Source organism: Dermacentor silvarum, chromosome 9 (assembly GCF_013339745.2).
Source record: "Dermacentor silvarum isolate Dsil-2018 chromosome 9, BIME_Dsil_1.4, whole genome shotgun sequence".
In the NCBI taxonomy this organism is placed as follows: domain Eukaryota; kingdom Metazoa; phylum Arthropoda; class Arachnida; order Ixodida; family Ixodidae; genus Dermacentor; species Dermacentor silvarum.
Genome location: NC_051162.1, coordinates 166526829 through 166545697, shown reverse-complemented (window position 1 = coordinate 166545697; position 18869 = coordinate 166526829). Strand labels below are relative to the sequence as shown.

Sequence of the window (18869 nt, the reverse complement as noted above, 5' to 3'; positions counted from 1 at the left end):
TGTCCAAACGGCGCAAGCAGTGTATAAGGTGCTTGTTCTGAAAGCGGGGCTAAATATGAATTTCAAGCTTTCCAAACATTCCGATTATGAATTCAGTCAGGATTAGTGTGCTTTGCGCTTTGTACTTTATTTGGCAAATATTTTGAAGCAGCGGTTCGTCAGTTTCTGACTCAGTGAAGTTCCTCGGTGTGGCCACTATTTCAATTTTTTCCTCCCTAATCGCTCGCGGGTGTGCTCAGTTCCGCTAGATTTGTTCTTCCGGCGCACAAGGCTTGAAACGTAGCTGTTTTGTACATTGTAATACCTTGTAGCAAATACGTATTATCGCTAGTAACTAGCTTACTCTTGTGGACCGTCACGAAGCATTCAGCTTCGACCATTCGTGCGCTATCGATGTAGTACCGTCACTTATTGTGCGTATATAGTGCGCATGTATTCAAGAGTGCGCCCATTCACTTATTCTTGCCACGTTGGCGAATTAGTGGGTGTAAGTTTCCGTGCCGGTTGGGGTAGATGTGTGTAAATTCTGTGCGCGAAACCTACTATGACAGGAGGCGGCGCTACTCCCGTTATCATTGTTTAACGATCAGTACTCACTTTTGCCGACGTACCGGGGCGCGTATTTGTATTTGCGCCCAAGCCCAGTGCTCGACCACTGGCGCCGCCATGCACCGCTCGCGCGTACCATGTTTCAAGGTGGTTTCTTTCGCCGAGGGCGCTCGAACGCAATCATATGGTTCGCATGAATGCTCGTTGAGAAAGCGTGGCTGTATGGCGTAGTGGTTACGACACTTGCTTAGGGACCGGCGGTGCGCGGGCTCGAATCCCGTCTTGGCATGGAACTTTTTTCTTTGTATCACCATTTTTTCCCCTCTCTGTTGGGCGGTGCGGTCGGTTGAACCCCGGTGCCACGGCAACACCCCAAATAAAAACATACTGCTCCAGTCAAGTAGACTGCTTCCTCCCTCATAGTGAGATTATATTTGGATCATCAAAACAGTGATGCGTTTATTTAGGAATAGCATCGAGCCCTTAACAGCAGCCACCTAGTCAACCCCAGCACAGCGTGTTCTCCGTTTCCAACGGCAGCGGCTAGCACGGCCGCCTGAATCGGCGCCGCGCGCGCCGATCCAGACGGCCGTGCGGCTAGAAACATGGTACGCGCGAGCGGCGCATGGCGGCACCAGCGGTCGAGCACTGGGCTTGGGCGCAAACAGAAATACGCTACCGGGGCTGAAGCCCTTTCTTTGAAGGTTAGCAATACAACGCAGGTGGATGATCAAATTTGTATATCTTCGAGGACAGCCGCACATCTCGAAGCGCCGGAAACACGTACGGACAATTGCAGCAGCGGTCCGCGAACTTGGCCCCACATATTTATTAGATTCCTTAATATGCCAGTCACTATTTTTGCAGCCAACTACTGCACACGTCTTCAATCCACACCATTCAAACCAGAATAAATAGAGCGCAGTGTGTTAGCGAAAACTCAGTTGCATTTCCGACAGCTGATCGCACAGAAGCAAGGTAGAAGCGGAAATGGTTTCGCATTCGTGCGCGGTCGCTGAGGAGACGTATGGCGCGCCGCCGTAAGCGCCATCTCGTTTCTCTAAAGCAAACTGCTCCGCGAAAACGGTCAATACTGAACAGCCTCTTATGGAGACGATTTGCTTTATTTCACGAGACTTCAGAAGATTTCGCGTTGCAGCACCCGTCCATAGTTCGTTCACCATGACCCTGAGAGCGTTTTTGAGACGCGCTTTCAGGGTCAAGAGTAGGGTGATTCGACATCGGTATGCAAGAGAAGGCAGCCTGAGGAACCATTTTAGTTAACTGATGATGTGCTTCTTAGAACATTTAAATGGTAGTGCGCAGATTTCGATTGCTTGCTTTGTGTTAATCAGGTAAGTTCGATTCCAGTTCAAAATATATACAGCATAGGCGATTGTAGATAAAATTTCGTTATGTATGTCGTTGCTGAATGTTATCAAAAAGCAACGGACCAAGAAGCGAGCCTTGGGGGAGACCGGATGTTATTTTTGATGTTAAATAATGCAGATCTGCTGTGACAGTAAATTGAACTCGCTCAGTTAAGAAGCACTTGACCCACGGTAAGCTTAACTGGTCAAGACTTAGTGGCGCAAGTTTATTCTTAATTCGTTATTGAGCGCTATGGTCAAATGCTTTTGAGAAATTCATGAAAATGACGTCAGTCTGATACAAAGAATCTAAGTTAAGGTGAAAGCCAGTATTATATTGTTACGGTGGTCACGGTGGTTCCCCAGTGTTGTAACTTCAGAGCCGGGGCATGCTTTTCGAATCCTTTATTCAGGCATGCCAACGGGCAGCCACAAAACAGCACAAAAGAACACAGTAACGTAGGGCACACGCCCATATATACAAGTAGCTCCAGGTTACACATGCGCAGTGGCGAGCATTCATTTATCACTGCAACTTGACAACTGCGACACGTGTAGCCTATCGCGATATGAACACAACACCCAGTCACGGTCGTCAGCCGACACCTGCTTTCAAAGCAGTTCTGTTAAGGTCCGAGTCCAGCGCTCAGTGAACCCGTTCGTCTGGCGATGATGCGAGGGGGTGATCTTTCGCTGAGTGGAGCAGTAGCGCATGATATCGTCTATGACTTATGAGAGCAAGGTACGGCCTCGGCCAGCCAACAATTGACGTGGGGCCCTGTGTGCTTAAATTACACCACGGAGAAGAATGTCCGCCACATCTGTCGCACAGCTGGTCTCCAGCGCTCGTGTAATTGCGTAGCGTGTCGCGTGATCGGTAGCGACGGCAGCCTATTTGTTTGCTGAAGCAGATGTAGGGTCCGAAAGTCCGAACCGACACGGAAGAAGGGCTCAAGGGGGGCTGGGCTGAAGATACCCACCAGCAAGTGTTCTTTTGGTATCGACAGAGCTCGCAGGTGCTGACATAACGCCGCACTGAGCGGGCTGGGCCCGGCCAATTGAAGCAAAGGGGCATGCGGTCATGCGTGCGAGTAACACCAAAGTGTCCAGCGTTTGGGGCGTCGTAAAGCTTACGAAGAACTGTGGAGCATAGGTGTCATGATATAACTAGGAGAAGAGCAGGACCATCATGGTGCATGTTACGCCGACATAAGGTACCATCCTTCAAGGCGCACATGCGCACAGACGTGTCGCTGGGTGACGATTCCTGGTGCTTTATGTTACGTAGGCATCCCAACGCTGTTCGCCGGTGATGTTACAGCAACTGGTTCACGGAAAAGGCTCAATCGAGGGCTTCTGTGCGCGAAGAGTCACAGTCGGCCACATGGTAGGGGATAAACAATCCGCATCTTTGCGCAGGCTCCCTTCCCTCTCTTGTATACGACCGTGTAGGTTTACTCTTGCAGGTGCAGTGCCCATCAAGTGAGTCTGCCTGTAGGATGTTTCAAAGAGGCGAGCCAACAGAGGGCATGGTGGCCGAAAACTACTGTGAACGGTCGTGCGAATTTAAAAAGGCGAAGTCTTACAACTACCCATAGAAGAGCGAGGCACTCACGTTCCGCAATTGCGTATTTTCGCTCTGATGCAGACCGCAGCCTTCTCGTATAAGCGATGACGCAGCTCGCTCTACGTTAAGGGAAAACAGCGCCTACAACATAACCACTAGCATAAGTTCGGATTTTGGCATGGGCTGATTGGTCGAAGTAGCCCAAAACGGAAAGCGTTGTGAGGAGTGTGGTTACCGTTAAAGGATGCATTGATTTACCCCAGCAAAAAGTTTCAATGTAACAACTTCCAGGTTACTGGTTTAACATAAAGAAGAACAGCAGTTATATTTTTTAAACCAAAATTGTTACCCCGCGACCCCTCGATGACCTATCACGACGATAGGTCTGTTAAGACGGTGGAAAAACAACTATCATTAATAACGTCATGCAGCCACGTTTCGGTTAACACAACTACATTGGGATTGTAACTCAAGATAACCGATTCAAGTTTCTCAGATTTCTTAACAATGCTGCGAACATTAATGTTTAGAACACGTAATTCTTTAGCTGCTACTGTAGTGCGTCATTCATTTTTTCAAGCATCTTGATTACCACGAATTGGCGTTCTCGTGTTTTGTTGTTCATCGCAAATGAAGAACTTAATATCCACTCGAAGTTTGTCAATAATTGAGCTGACTTTCTTTCCCTGTTCCTTCTCGGCTTTTGCGCTGCTCCTTCTCTGTTTCGCTTCCCCAGAGTACTTCGCGAATAGTTATTCTGGACCGACATTCTGGTGCCGTTTCATTTGTAAGCGTTTTTCTCCACAAGATGATTTTCATTAAAATCCGGGAAATAAATTGTCACTAGTCTTTGTATGCCCGCCTTCCAAGTCGATGAATTCTATCAACGGATTTACATTAAATGCCAAGCTTTGTAGCAAAATTTTTGTCCAGAAATATATTTTTTAGAACCAATTCTCTTTCATTCGGATCTTCGCGAATACCGAAGACCACCATTTTGAGCGCATACTCCTATCTTCTAGGTCTGTTCATTTTGCTTCCAAAGATTTTACTGTTCGTTCAAGATTGTCGACCCGCGAAACTCTTGTTTCCAACTCAGCAAACCTGGTTCTAACATCATCCACGAGGTTATCCATGTTAGCCTGTCGATTCCTAAGCGCTGTTACATCCGTTAACAGTTGATTTTGACCTTACGATAGTTCATTGAGCATGGATTCAACGGAAGTGTTACTGTCGTCTGGGGAGCCTAGATTTAACTCAACGTCCCCGCACAGCATAAGCAAGCGCACACAACCCAGATTTGTCACAAGAGAAATGCACTTTTGGGGGCACGGCAACACGACAAGTCCTATTGTCCTACTCAGCAACAAAGGAGACGAATTACAGCAAATGATTGAGGACCTTAATTGAGAAACTGTAAGAATTGGGTAGAAGATGAATACGCGGAAGACAAAGAAAATGTTCAATAGCCTGGCAAGGGAACAAGAATTCAGGATCGCCAGTCAGCCTCTAGAGTCTGTAAAGGAGTACGTTTACCTAGGTCAATTACTCACAGGGGACCCTGATCACGAGAACGGAATGTACAGAAGAATAAAATTGGGTTAAAGTGCATACGGCAGGCATTGCCAAATCCCGACTGGGAGCTTACCACTGTCGCTGAAAAGAAAAGTGTACAATCATTGCATTCTACCGGTGCTAACATATGGGGCAGAAACTTGGAAGGTAACAAAGAAGCTCGAGAACAAGGTAAAGACCGCACAAAGAGCGATGAAATCTTAGGACTAACGTTAAGAGACAGGAAGAGAGCGGTGTGGATCAGAGAACAAACGGGGATAGCCGATATTCTAGTTGACATTCAGCGCAAAAAATCGAGCTGGGCAGGTAATGTAATGCGTAGGATGGATAACCGGTGGACCATTAGGGTTACAGAATGGCTACCAAGATAAGCGAAGCGCAGTCGAGGTCGGCAGAAAACGAGATGGGATGATGAAGTTAGTAAATTTACAGGCGCAAGTTGGAATACGCTAGCCCAAGACAGGGGTAATAGGAGATCACAGGTCCTGCAGTCCTGCAGTGGACATAAAATTTAGGCGGATGATGATGATGACGATGAATCACTAACCTGCACGAAGCAGAAGAATTGCAAATAAATCCACATGCTTGTTGATGGTCCGCCATGCCCAATGAAATTGCGTGTATGGGCTTGCTGCTCTTCGAGGCAGCGCGCTGACGTCATGTGACGACCAGGCGGCTCCTCTGATGGAGTATCTTGATGCAGCGAAGGGTCGTCGTCACGAAGGCAGTGATGCGGCACCAGCGGCACCGGTGAAGCAGTTGTGATCCGGGGGCTTGACAGCTTGACAGATACGGCTTGTGAAGTATCGCGCTGACAGCTGTATGTAGTTGCAGAATTGATGCGGCAAGACCAATAATGTACACCTGGTGCAAGCAGAAGAATGGCTTAGAAATCCCCATGCTTGTTGATGGTCCGCCGTGTCCACTCACCACACCCCAATTTCAGATTCGCCAGCATCTGTAACAGCTGGCGAACATGAAAATTCAACATAAGTCATGGTTTTAGATGATAGGCGAACAAAGTCACTGCAAGGAAAGCGAGACGGAGGTGGTTGGTCACTGGCTTCACAGAGGCGAGGCAGTTCAAGGCGGGGGGCAACGGCGGAGCAAACAATCAGAGCGAAACTTGCAGAAAGAAAATCAAGTCCAAATATGAGGTCGTGAGGCCACTGCGCAAGGACCGTTAAGGTAGCCACCTGGTCACCCGCAATGGTAAGCCGAGCTGTGCACAACCCAACAACAGCGACCGTCGCACCGCAAGCGGCACGTTCGACTCTGGTGATGGGATGTGTAAGGATCTTCATGCGACGGCGAAAACTGGCACTCATGACACAAACGTGCGTTCCAGTATTAACCAAAGCTTTGTCAGGGACGCCATCGAAGCGGACTTCAATGTGTTCCGGTGGGCACCTAAGGACATCAGATGATTTTGCGTCAAGGTCGACAGAGCTGCTTCACCTACAGTAGCTGCGCAGTCTAGTTTTCCGGCGAAAGGCGACGGCTGAAGGACGGCGAAGGAGGGTGGCGGCGAGTAGGAGGATGAGATGAACGGCGATGCGGCGAAGTCGACTGGAAGAAGTGGGTACCTTCCTCGGGGACATTGAGTGCAGAGGATTCGGTGGAGTGCGGAAGTGGCAAAGTGGTGGAGATGCGGGGTAGTCTGAAGCACTGCGGTGTCCAGTATCTTCAGGAGGCAGTCCCCGGATCCTGCGGCTGGTCCGATGGACGGCAGTATCGACTAACACAGGGCTGGTGCTTCCGCTCCCAGGAGGAGTCTGAGGCATGAGTGAGAAGTCCACTTTGCCACACGCCTTCAAAGGGGGCTAAGGACGTTTATTGAGAGCAGCTGGGCTCTGGAGAAAACGGCGGTGAGAGCCAACTATCGAGCGGGGCGGTTAGCACGCGCACTTTCTTCTTGCGCCTCTGCGCTTGACCTGTTCCCACTACTACAGGTGACAATATGTTCATGCTATTCTCAATACGAAACTTATCGCTACCAAAGTCCTTTTTAGAGTGTACTCACTACTGTTATATTTTTGTGATCTTTTGTAAATATCCTTAAGGATGATCTTGTTTAGCGTGCGGTAGTTAACACAAAATCGCACTGATCCATCCTTTTCCTGCACTAAAACGACGGGTGATGACCAAGAACTGGCGCAGGGGCGTATGATGTTTCTCTTCAGCATATCGGCGACGTTCTCCTTGATGATTTTGCATTCGGCCAAAGAGACTCAGTATGGACGATGGAGTACGATAGTATGGCTATCCGTGTCGATACGATGGGAGGCAACGGAGGTCTGTCCGAGTGACCAGGTATTCATATTCAAGGAGGCCTGATGCTCTGTGAACATTATTAGCAACACTTCACTCTGAGCAGCAGTAAGTTCAGGACGTAAGGAGTGATGAACCCGTCGCCATTGGTGATGTCTGTAGTAGAGCGAGTTATGATTTGCTCGTGGCCGGGAGGCAGTACAGAATCGGCAGCAGTGAGAAAATGAAGTCGTGGCTCATCAGCACTCCCGCTGCAATGAACTGTCTCTGTCAAAGGCACTACACGTTGACGGCAAGAGATTAAAGCGGACGCTGACGAGTGCAAATCTTAAACTAAATGCTTACGATACAACATATTAACAATATATAACAATACTGGGGTGAGTTGTACCGCTGTAGAAGCACTAGGTTTGAGCGGCCTTCAACGCCAAGGAGCAGAACACCGACACGCACCACGCGCCACACAAGCACAACACTTAGTCGACGCCCCCGCACGGCGAGCACGGCATTATTTTTTTCGTTTTCCGTGCGTACATGCGATGACAACCACCAGTTTTAACAATTTTCTTCACAACTTTTCTAATGGGTAAGGTAAAGGTGGGAAACAAACGTAAAAATCTTACACGAAGGTCCACATTCAAAAAGAGTTGACAACTGACAGATGTCCACGTGCTCATATATAACTAGGGTTTTAAAAGCAAAGTCAACAAATGGCTTCCCGTCCTTCAGCACACCACAGGTTAAGTAGTTGAACACTACGGTAATATACACTTGGTAGTTGAATGAGTTAAACACGGCTCAGTTAACCTGCTTCAACGTTAGCCGATCCTTTGATGTAATTAGCGGCAAAAGAGTACTCTTGCAAGAGTAAGATCCACTTCCAGACTGTTGTTAAAGTATTTAGCGGACTGCAAGTACTGCAAAGGCTGATGATCGCATTGTATGGCAAATTGTTGGCCGTACAAGTTCAAATTGAATTTGTTACTGCCCATACATGTGCCAAGCTCCCCAGTTCAAGGGTGGAATACCTTGTTTCTCGAGGAAACAGATTGCGGCCTGCGTAGCCACCAAGATGTAAGACGTGGAGCAGTACGGCACTAAAACCAGTGCTTGATGCATCGGTGCGGAGGACAAATTACTTTCTCATATGGGGGTTTGCACAATGTGAGCGTCGCCAAGCTTATTCTTCAGAATAGGGAAAGCTTGTACTTGAGCCGGTCACCACGCAAGAATATTGTTCTGACCGAGGCGTATGAGATCATTCAAAGGCTTGGTGCTCTCGGCTATGATAGAGACCTGCAGCATTGGTAAAGTTTCAGTTTCCTCATGCTTATTTAGCGTATTGATGTGGAATATATTTCACTTTTTCCACTTACGTTCAAAACCTAGTTGACCTTATTCTTTCGATGGCTTCAAATAGGTCCTTCTATTGAATTAGCAATTTATTGAAATCAGTCGGCAGTAGTAGTACTTTATCGCCGGAATTTAAATTGCGAGGGCGGCTCTTGCGGTCAAAGAAGTTTTTTTGTTTTGTTTTGCGCGTGCCCTCTCTAAATTATCATGGGCGAGTTTGCATGTCTCTACAAGGCAGTTTTGATGAGGGACAAGCCAGGTATAGGTTGTGCGAGTTTCACCGTCGATATCTTCGTTGGTCCACAGCTCCTTGATCACCGGCAGTGGTCCTCGTACGTGTCGGCCATAAATCAACCGAAAAGGGGAAGACAAGGCTTGCTTGCGGCACCTCTCTGTAGGCGAAGAGCAGTGGGGCAAGGTTTTTCCTGGCATGGTTTGTCCTGAAGACCATGCTACTCAATATGACGTTATTTCTAGTACACATCGAGATGGTGAGGTTCATGGCGTGATCGGGCTGTAAAAGACCTATTGCTGGCAGGGAAATGCGCCAGCCTTGTTCCATTGGTTCCTTAGCAAGTCCCAGCAGCAGTTGTGAAGTATACACAACAATAATTTGTAAAACATGGCAAAACAGACCTTCGTAAGCTTGCAAGATGTAGGAAGGTTCAGGAAAGAGAAAAAAAAACGAAACTCACTTGATTGTAAAAACAAGCTGTGAAAGAACCCCAATACTGTTTTTTTTTTTATAAGGAGTGCTTCACAGTTGAAAAAAATTGTCCTGCTGTGGGAATCGAATCCTAGACCAACGGCCTTCCTGCGCGATCGACGTACTCTCTGAGCGAACCAGGTGTTCAGTATCTATTGACTTCATCAATGATTTTCCACAGACAACACGTCAAATCACCAGTGAGGTTGTAGTTGCAATTCTTCACCTAATTTATAAAATGGCTAACAGCTGCCAACTTGATCTTCGCCTGGTGGTGGATGCAGTGATATTCGGCAGTCGTCAGACAGCCGATCTCAGATTAGCGCTGGTATGCGCTAAAACAATATCGGCGTTCTTGCCATAGTAGATTGCTTCGTTGTCACGACTTCTAGGCACGTAGTTGGCGTGAGGTAATTTTCTCGGGCTGATGGAGCATCTTTCTAAAAAGTGGTGATGCCTTCAGAGGTCGCTACGGTTATTTACCGTACGAGGTCTCGGAGACCTTCGGAAAGTGACGATTGCTAACTGTGATACGGTGACTGTGATTGGTAGCAGATTGGTGACTTTCTCCGGATGCCACTTGACAATGCATGATGAGCATCTCGAACCTTGGAACTCAATTGCCCGGGACGTGGCGCTGAAATAAAATACATGGAGATGGATTGATAGGTAGGGGAAAAAGTAAGAGATATGGGGCCTGCTTTCCCGCTGTGACAGCAACGCGCTCCGCGGTGAAGTGTCGCTCAAAATATATCTGTTTGACTTTTTGTATTTGTGGTCGTTGGAGTTCAAACGTCTAGTACAGCATCTTGATAATTGCGCAAAACGGGACAAATTGTCGCGAAAAGGGAAGCCAGGCAGACAGGACAGAGGCTCAGTAATTAAGGATTTATTGAAACTTTCCTACGAGGAACAGAAGCACTGATACGCTGGAGAACCCGCACATACGCCTTGGAGGAACCGGGCAATCGAAAATTAGTAGAATACCTGCTAGTTAGTACAGCATTTCGCATGGGTATAGATGACTCACAACGTATGATGGTAGAATGCACTCTACTAGAATGCACTCTACTAGTTATGGCGCATCCTTGTCATTCAGCTGGAATAAGCTTTTCTATTCATAGCCTCTGCGGTAGGCACAAAGATACTCATGCGCTTGTCCTGATCGTCAGTGTCATTACTGAGCGAGATTTTAAGCTTTCTAAAGGTGCAACACCGTTAGAAAACTTAAAATCTCGCTTAGTGAGTTTTTTTAAGTGTCACTTACAGAATGGATACCAAGAGAAGGGAAGCGCAGTCGAGAACGCCAGAAGAACTAGGTGGGGTGATGAAGTTAGGAAATTTGCAGGCGCTGGTTGGAATCATCTAGCGCAAGAGAGGGGTAAGTGAAGACCACAGGAGAGGCCTTCGTCCTGCAGTGGACATGAATAGGCTGATGATGATAAGGATGATGATGCTATAAATGTCACATGCTGGTTATTATTACACCAGTGTTTAGTGCTCATCACGTAACAGTGCAAATCTCGTTGTTTGTCTAGAAAAGAACACTGGCATCAAATTTACATCGCCCTTTTCTTTCTTTTCATTACGGTGTTTTTATCAACGATCTTCAAAACAAAGTCTTGCCCACTGCAAGCAGCTATGAGGTAAGATTTTCTCATTTTTGAACAAGTGCGCCGAAGGGCAGTCGCGGTATTGGGCTCAGCACTCACTTACCCAACTCTCTGATTCAGTAACTCAGTAGGAGTCATAGCAAAGACAACAGGGCAACCATAACACAACCTTCCACGCGTTTCACAGCCTACTGTTTGCCATAGTAAATAAAATGGCACTCTAAATCGAAGAGTACGAGGAACAGACTTTCAGTCAGCATGAATATTATTCTAATTTATTTATTCCCATACATGCGTTAGCACTCGAATTTTCTTTACCAATAAATTACTTTGCATTCGCTGAAAAAAAAACACACACTAAGGAAAACTGCACACTTAAGGCCGTTTTCTCGTGTATATACCTCACCCCCATGACCAATTGAAAACGGCATTTACACCCATTTAACCCTTTGTTGGACAGCGGGACATATACGTCCCACTTTTCATTGCACGTTCTCGGTGCTGTCACTCCTTAAGAGAGCTCGCTCTAACACATAGAAGCCACTAACTCTATATATTGAGTATACCGCAACCTTCTGTATGCACTTTCATAGCGTTTCCGCTAAGTGGAAGCACGCAACAAGACAAGTAGCAGTTTTTGTTTTTTCATGTCCCCTTTTCCGTTCTTTTTTGTGTTTTTGTGAGCTACTTTCAAGCAAGCAAAAAATGTCTGGTGAGTAAATCTTGTGTTTCTTGCACTACAGTAACCACTTATAAACAAACTATCAGCTATAATTTGTGGTGTTTAGCGTGCATAGATAAACGGAACCTTTTTTACGAAAACCGGTGTGATTCACCTGTTCCAGGTTAGGCTTAGCGTATAGCGTGCGGGCTGTTCGGTCCGTACCGATTGCTTCTTTCTTTTGCTACTACTTGGAACCAGTAGGGACTCTTTGTTAAAAAAAATATTTTGTTTGAAATGCAGGTACTAGAAGGCAGTGAGACATTGTTCCTAACGAAGGCGTCTGGGACTGTATTCACAAATCTCGTGAGGTGCTTCAAATCGTCCTTAATTTTTAAATCGTGGGCTGTATGGGTCCGCACAGTGGAATTCCAACAGAGGACTGGAACACTATCACATGCAGAGGTTCGGTAAACACCATCTTACTATTTTGGTTTGCTTGTTTATATCTTCTTTTGAACGTAATGCGATTTCAATAGTTCTTCCGGAAGGATTTAATTATTTATACTGGTATTGCTTTACACCGGCACGGCGTCATAGAAGAGTGAAGTTGGGGTTGAGACGGGTATTATTGCATTGAGATTTAAGTTCTGCACGCTGTCTGGGCTCCATCACGAGATTTCGACAGATGGCCATTGCACACGTAAGTCTAACACTACGAGAAGCCATAGCAATTTGTTTTGTAGCGAACTCTACACTGGCCGCATTCTCGCCATTTCGCTGTGGCCGGTGGCAGCACTGCGAGCTGAGCCGTTGCCTGGCAACCACCGCAGTTGGCAGCGTTTCTTTCTCTATTGTCTGACCACCCCGCGGCATCTTACCGGCGTCTGACCACGCCGCAAGCGGCGTCTGACAGGCGTATTTCGCCCGGCGAACTGCTTCACTGGAGAAGGTCGGGAATGCCAAACACGCGAAGCTAGCGTCGGAGACTGATGAAGAGGTAGCCGTTCGGCTCACAAAACGCTTGTACTTGCCGGCTTATAATTTATACTTGGCTTATATCGATGAGTGTACACCTAGGTATAATAATTAAAGCTAAATTAAATGCTAACCAAATGAAAGCAAGACTTAACCAGGCTAAACCAAGCTTTCGCTTTGCTTATCCAGGGTTAGCTGAGCTAAGCCGCAGCCATTTTTTTAAAGAGAGCTCCGAACGTATTTCGGCAACCTTTCATAAAACCAGTTCATTCACAGCGAATCTGTTATTGACACTACAAAGCAATTTTCACGGTTTTCTTAAAAATGTATTTTTCTTCCGAAGTTATTTATGGGGAAACGAGGAAAGTACTAGGAACAAGATGCAGGAACATCTTGAAGTATATGAGCTAGTTTCGCGTAAATGAACAGTGTGCATTCTCGCTGTCGGCTACTTTCGGGACAGTATGTGACACGCTCACAAAGTTTCTCCGCTGTTTCTGGAACGGCCAGTATACACAGCAATTTCATATATGTGTAAGATGGGGGTGCCATTCGATGGTCGCGATGGTTGAGTTCGATGTGTTTAAGGAAAGTATGCGCTTTGAAAATAGTTACGGATTGTGCTTACTCCCAATTTCTATGCGTTATATGAATTGTGTAGTTTGTTTTCCAGTTTACTCAGTGACCGATGCAAGGGAAGTTGCTAATAATTTGTTGATGTAAGGAGCATGTTGTGAGTAAGGAACAATCAATGCTCAGCCTGACTAGGTAAACTACAACCTTTGTGGGAAACACATTCAATGAATGCGAAACTTGGGGGGGTATGTAAAATGTTATGTGACGCGAAGCTTTCATGTTGCTGATTTAATTAGGAGCGCTGCGCATAACTACGGAAACCTTGGTGTTTCCTTGTTACGTTCGTTATACAGTCGACTTTCATTTTTCTGACCCGCACGATACAGCAAGATTTGGTTGCTATAATCGAATGGTCGAAACACAGATGCCCGAAAATGAACAAATTCAAATGTGTTTCGGTTTCCTGGCTCTTGAAGGGCAAGTAAGTCACCATGAGGCGAAGAGCACAGACATATTCAAACACTCGCTCATGGCGGCATGACCCAAAACAAGCGGCGACGAATTGCTTCAGAGGCGGAAGGAGCGTCGGCTATGTCACTGGCAGTCTCGGCAGGTCACGCCAGTGGTACTTCTCTTATTCTTGCGAGCGTACGGGGCAGGCCGAGATGACATGCAGTAGGATCATCACTGCGGCCGGGACCTCTGCCCACAGTGCTGAGGTCACAACGTGAAGGTTGTTGGCACGAACTGGTCAGAAGCCCTTCTTTAGAAAGATGCACACAAAACGAAGACTATCCAGACCCTAATGCATTTATGACAAAGTCGCTATTACCTTCCAATTACTCGACAGGGCTCTTTATTTCAGGGTCGGCTCGTTGCTGTTCGGTGAAGTCGTCTCTGATGATTGTTCCCAGAAACGTGTACTCACCTTGTTCCTCTTCACGCTGAGCGTCAGGGGGAGTGCAACACAGGAAGTCGGCCTCAGAACGCTTCTGTCCGGACTTGCAGACCACAGTGTTATCATATTCTTAGAGACTCAAGCTCGATAGTGCGAGGCGGTCTGAAGTGTCTTTCAAGTTGGCCAGCCAACACAATGCATGTTAGTCGCTTAGGACGTTCAACGGCCTACGTTATAGCTGAGGCCGAAATTCATCTAAGGCCTCGCTATCAGCTTGGTAAGCCCAAGTACTCCTTTTATATCCATGTTTCTTGAACACTCGATAATCAGAGCTTCTAGTGACCACTACTGGAAGCTTCCTCGTTTTTATAGGGACGGGCTCACTTTTCGGTGGTGAAAATTTGTAGACGCTGAACTGTAGAAAAGCAGTAAAAACAGCATGCTATAAAAGCTATACCGCACGTCACAAATGCAGTAGTGTTACAATGGGGCTTAAAATTCTGCTCCCACGAGGTGTAAATCTTAAACAATGGGATCCGCTAAATCTAACAAAGTGATGCCTTGTTTTTAAGGACGAAAGCCGCTGGGTTGAAAAACTTATGCAGAATCCTCAAAATTGCTAGGATATACACGTAGTATAGAAAAATCGCGTTAATTTCAATCGATCAATATGTCGTGGCGGGAAGAAAAGCCCTTTCCAAAGCGAGAGCGACAGTGCTAAATTACAAATAGCTCTAGCAGGGACAGGCATTCTATCCTTAGGAATAATTATATCCGCTAAAAACTGAAAGATAACTGAAAACACAAGGTAGAGGTGTTTGCGAATAAGTTTCCCTGCGCTGTTGATTATCTATACCGGCCCTGTGCACGCTCGTACGTCAACTGGACCATAACGATTTGTCGGGCTTTGTTGGCACATCATCCATGCAGAAGGGGTAGCGGTGATTCTCCACTTTTAAAGACTTCCGTGAAGTTCACTGCCGAAAAATGGTACACATATACAACAAATTCGTGGGAGTTGTCAACTCTCCTGACTCCCGCCTCGGTTTGAACGAGAGCCATGGCCGGTCTCGGAAGGGGTATTTTAGTGTTTTTACACATATGGTATACTTCGTAGTGGTTGCTTGCCTTTCTTACAAAAAAGTGCGGGCGCAGCTTGGTGAGCGCGCAGGACTACCGCTTGCTCAATTCAAAGCAGAAATAGCGGGGTGCTTCACTTTCCACAAGTGTGTCGCAGTCAAGACACCTGGGAGGTCATCCTTGCAACCCATCGACTGCCAACTGATGGCGAAGGATAGGATCGATAGGTGGGCTCGTTGGCATTGCATTCTAAGGAAACTTACAGCGCAAGGAAAAAACTCGACGTAGAAAAGGAACACACAACACAGGAGATCATGCAAATCATGAAGAAATCTCGGGGACAATGACGGCTGTGCCTAATAAAAATAATCGGGCGGACTTAGTGGGACATAGTGGGAATTTCACAACAAAAGTCAACGCTGCTAGCTCTCCACTAAGACATCCGCCATACGCTGCAGCAAATGATAACTCTATCAGAGCTTGAGTGCAGCATACCAATTTTTGTCCAATTTAAGGAGGAAAGATAGTCTAACAGCTAATTGCTGACCCTTAATTCTGGGGCTAATGCGCAGATTGTGTCTGGAGATTTTCACAATGCCTCAGATTAGGCACGTACTGATATCTTGTCACTATGTGATGAATAGGTGTATTGTTCAGATTGCGTTCTTTTTAATTAAAACAGAAATGTATAAAAACTCTGTGAAGGTGGATGACGAGCGAAGCTGCGTGTGTTTATGGCGATTGACCGCTGCTCCCGTGAAACGTTCCAAATTTGCGAGATCGGGTTCCAAATTTGCGGGAACAGCCTGGCCCAACAGTGTGAGGCTGCCAAGCGAAGCACTCTAAGCCTACATGCCGTACGCCCCGGGGCGATGTATATGAAAGACCTCTGGCATGCGGAAAAAACCTATATTAGGCAAACTGGCCGATTATTTAATGAGCGAATGAGAGATCACGCAAATAATTTGAGGAATGATTTGACGGTACATCCTAGGACGCCCTTTAAATCCTGTTAAATTTGTGGTGTAAAGGTCATACTCGTACGTATCAAATAGTATGCAAATAATTGTAATGAATTGCACTTTTAACAGCGGAGCTGTTTAAACTGTAAATTGTTTAAGATTTAAATTACGTATACAAGTGACACGGATCATTTTACGCGTGGTTTACGAATAAGACAAATAACAAAAAAAAATTTCCCGCTGCCTTGGGCAGATTTATGAACGCAACTTACATGACATCAAGCGAAAATGACGTTCAGGGGGAGGGTAGGGGAAGAGAAGGTATAAATAATGTTCTAACAAATCAAAATGTGTGTGTATAAGCTACTGCCTGCTCAAGAACAGTTTAACCAGTGCCCCTTAACCTTATATGAGAGCAAGGTTACAAATCGCCAGCCTCGTACCTATAGTATTTTAAAGTGTGTGATTTAATAATTTGGAACTGAAATTCCTATTCCAAGTGCCCATAAGAAATGGTGTCGTTTGAAATTAGATTGTCAGTCTTTAAGGTCGCTCAAATGTGCATTTTTTTTTCTTTCTTTTCACAGACTGACTCGTCTGAGGGACGGACTGAGGACATGCTGCCGCCAGCCACCAAAGAGGAGACAGCACTAGGAAATGATGATGCCTCTCTGAATGCGAGCCGTACTTACGACGAGATGGAGCCGTGCATTTGGTGTTCGGCACTTCGTCCTTCAGAAGCGCCTATTGAGACTGAGCCGAAGAGCATTGATGGGAGCATTAATTCCCGTAGCTTGGTCCAGACCGGGCTTGAAACGGTACCTTGGTTCATGCGGCAGTCGGTGAAGCCGAGAAGCAGCTTGACTGCAATAAAAACAACGGTGAGTATATTAGTCTTCGTACTTTTTGAGGGATGACAACCTTCTGTGGCAATTAAGCCAACGCTATGTAGCGGAAGCACGCTGCTTACTACGCATCGGCATGCATGCCGTCAACGTGAATGTCTGTAGGCGAAGAAGCTCGCGAACACGCGCAAGATTGCCGCTCGACTGGCCGCTCGAGGAACTTCGCGTGTATTCGCGGGCTTCTTTCACGCTCGCAAAAACGCTTTTCTGCAACACGAATTTAGCAGCAGAAAGCTGTAGCGGGAGTTTTTGATGTTGCTCTCTAATTTTTTCATTGATACTTTTCGTCTACACTCTAAAAACAGTTGCACCCTTTGGGGTGCATTTTTGCCACACAACAATAATCGTCATCTGTCTTGCTTGCATTTCCTATCTTGAAAACTCTACACTTCCTACTTTCCTATCGAGAACGCTGTGTCACGCTGATAACGCTCTTGTCGTTCGTGACCGAGAAGTGCAGGGCGCACAGCGTTAAAGAAAGGACAGCCACGCAACTCAGATGACGATTATTGTTCTGTGGCAAAAATACGCCCCAAAGGGTGCAACTGTTTTTACAGTGTAATTGTAATATTTGAGAAGTCCATGAATTAATAAGACTAATTATATTTAGGCGGAACGCCAAAAATAATAGGAGTATCTCCAAGCGACGGCAAACAATGTTACCTCGGTTGTGTCTAACTACGTGGCATTTGCATATTTTTGCTTTTGCAGCAACTGTCTTAGATGTCAGTGGGCTTTACACACGCTGTCTTTCTGCCTGGCCAAAGTTGGAGGTTACGTGATCAAGAGCACGAAAAAAAGGGCGGAGGGTTATTGAGCATCCCTCGTCTTCTAGCATGGCTGCGGCTGCGCATGAATATCCGTGTGACTGATCGCATAGTGATACAAGGCCTCGGCGAGCCGAGGTGCTGGCTTCATGTGCGCTGTCTTCCGGTGCGCCTAGTAGTGGAGTTCTTGTGATCTCAAGTTTTCGAGAGGCTTTGGCGTGTAAGGGAACACGAAGCGTTCGCTGTCGTTTGGCGGTTCTCGTCAACGCACCAGTGTTGAGGCAGGGAGCAATCGTACTCATCGGGTGAGGTTTGTTCGTGTTTGCCTATGCTCACATGGCACCAGGCTTGTTTATTGAAGCACCAGGCAAAAGGTTGCTGCCGTTTATAAGCCCCTTCAACCTACGAACATTCTTCTTGTTCTTGGATTCTTTTTTAAAGACGATAGTCTTTCTTGGGGAAATTAAACGCTGAAAATTTGGTATGTCTGTCTGTCTGTCTGTCTGTCTGTCTGTCTTTCTGTTTGTCTGTCTGTCAACCGATTCAGCCACCCGGCCAAAGTTGGACCACTTGCTTACCGCCCACACTACTTAAACTGGTACGGCTGTTCATACTTGTGAACGTTATCGATCAAAAAGTAAATATTACGCATATCTGAGGCGCAACATCACTAGGTAATTATTAGGAGGTGTGTTCCTTTAATAGAAAATACATAGATACGTAACTCTAAAGACCCTAGTTTCTTAAGCTGCGCTGAAAATGCCATGCTATGCGCGCCGACGAACGACGTCTGCCACGAAGGCAGGGAACCCTCTGCACAAGCTCGTGTTTCCCCGACTGCGCGCCGACGAGCGCCCTCTGCCATGGAGGAAGGACACCCTCTGCACAAGCTCATGTTTCCCGATGGATTGCCAGATAGCTTCCATGTCTCACGCAGCGCCTCCTCAATTTTATCAATGCCAGCCAGATGCGGCCGATTCCGCCTCCTCAATTTTATCAATGCCAGCCAGATGCGGCCGATTCAACATAAAGGAAGCG

At 46.5% G+C, this 18869-nt stretch overlaps 1 protein-coding gene across 5 annotated transcripts in view; it reads left to right on the top strand.

Moving 5' to 3' along the window:
- Positions 1-18869, top strand: part of LOC125940374 (uncharacterized) — a 101480-nt gene that overhangs the window by 31524 nt on the left and 51087 nt on the right. For all 5 annotated transcript variants that reach the window (XM_049656463.1, XM_049656459.1, XM_049656462.1 and 2 more), the window contains exons 5-7: positions 11012-11037; positions 11969-12130; positions 16747-17040. In XM_049656463.1, coding sequence (XP_049512420.1) covers positions 11012-11037; positions 11969-12130; positions 16747-17040 — 482 coding nt within the window. The remainder of the gene's footprint in view (positions 1-11011; positions 11038-11968; positions 12131-16746; positions 17041-18869) is intronic.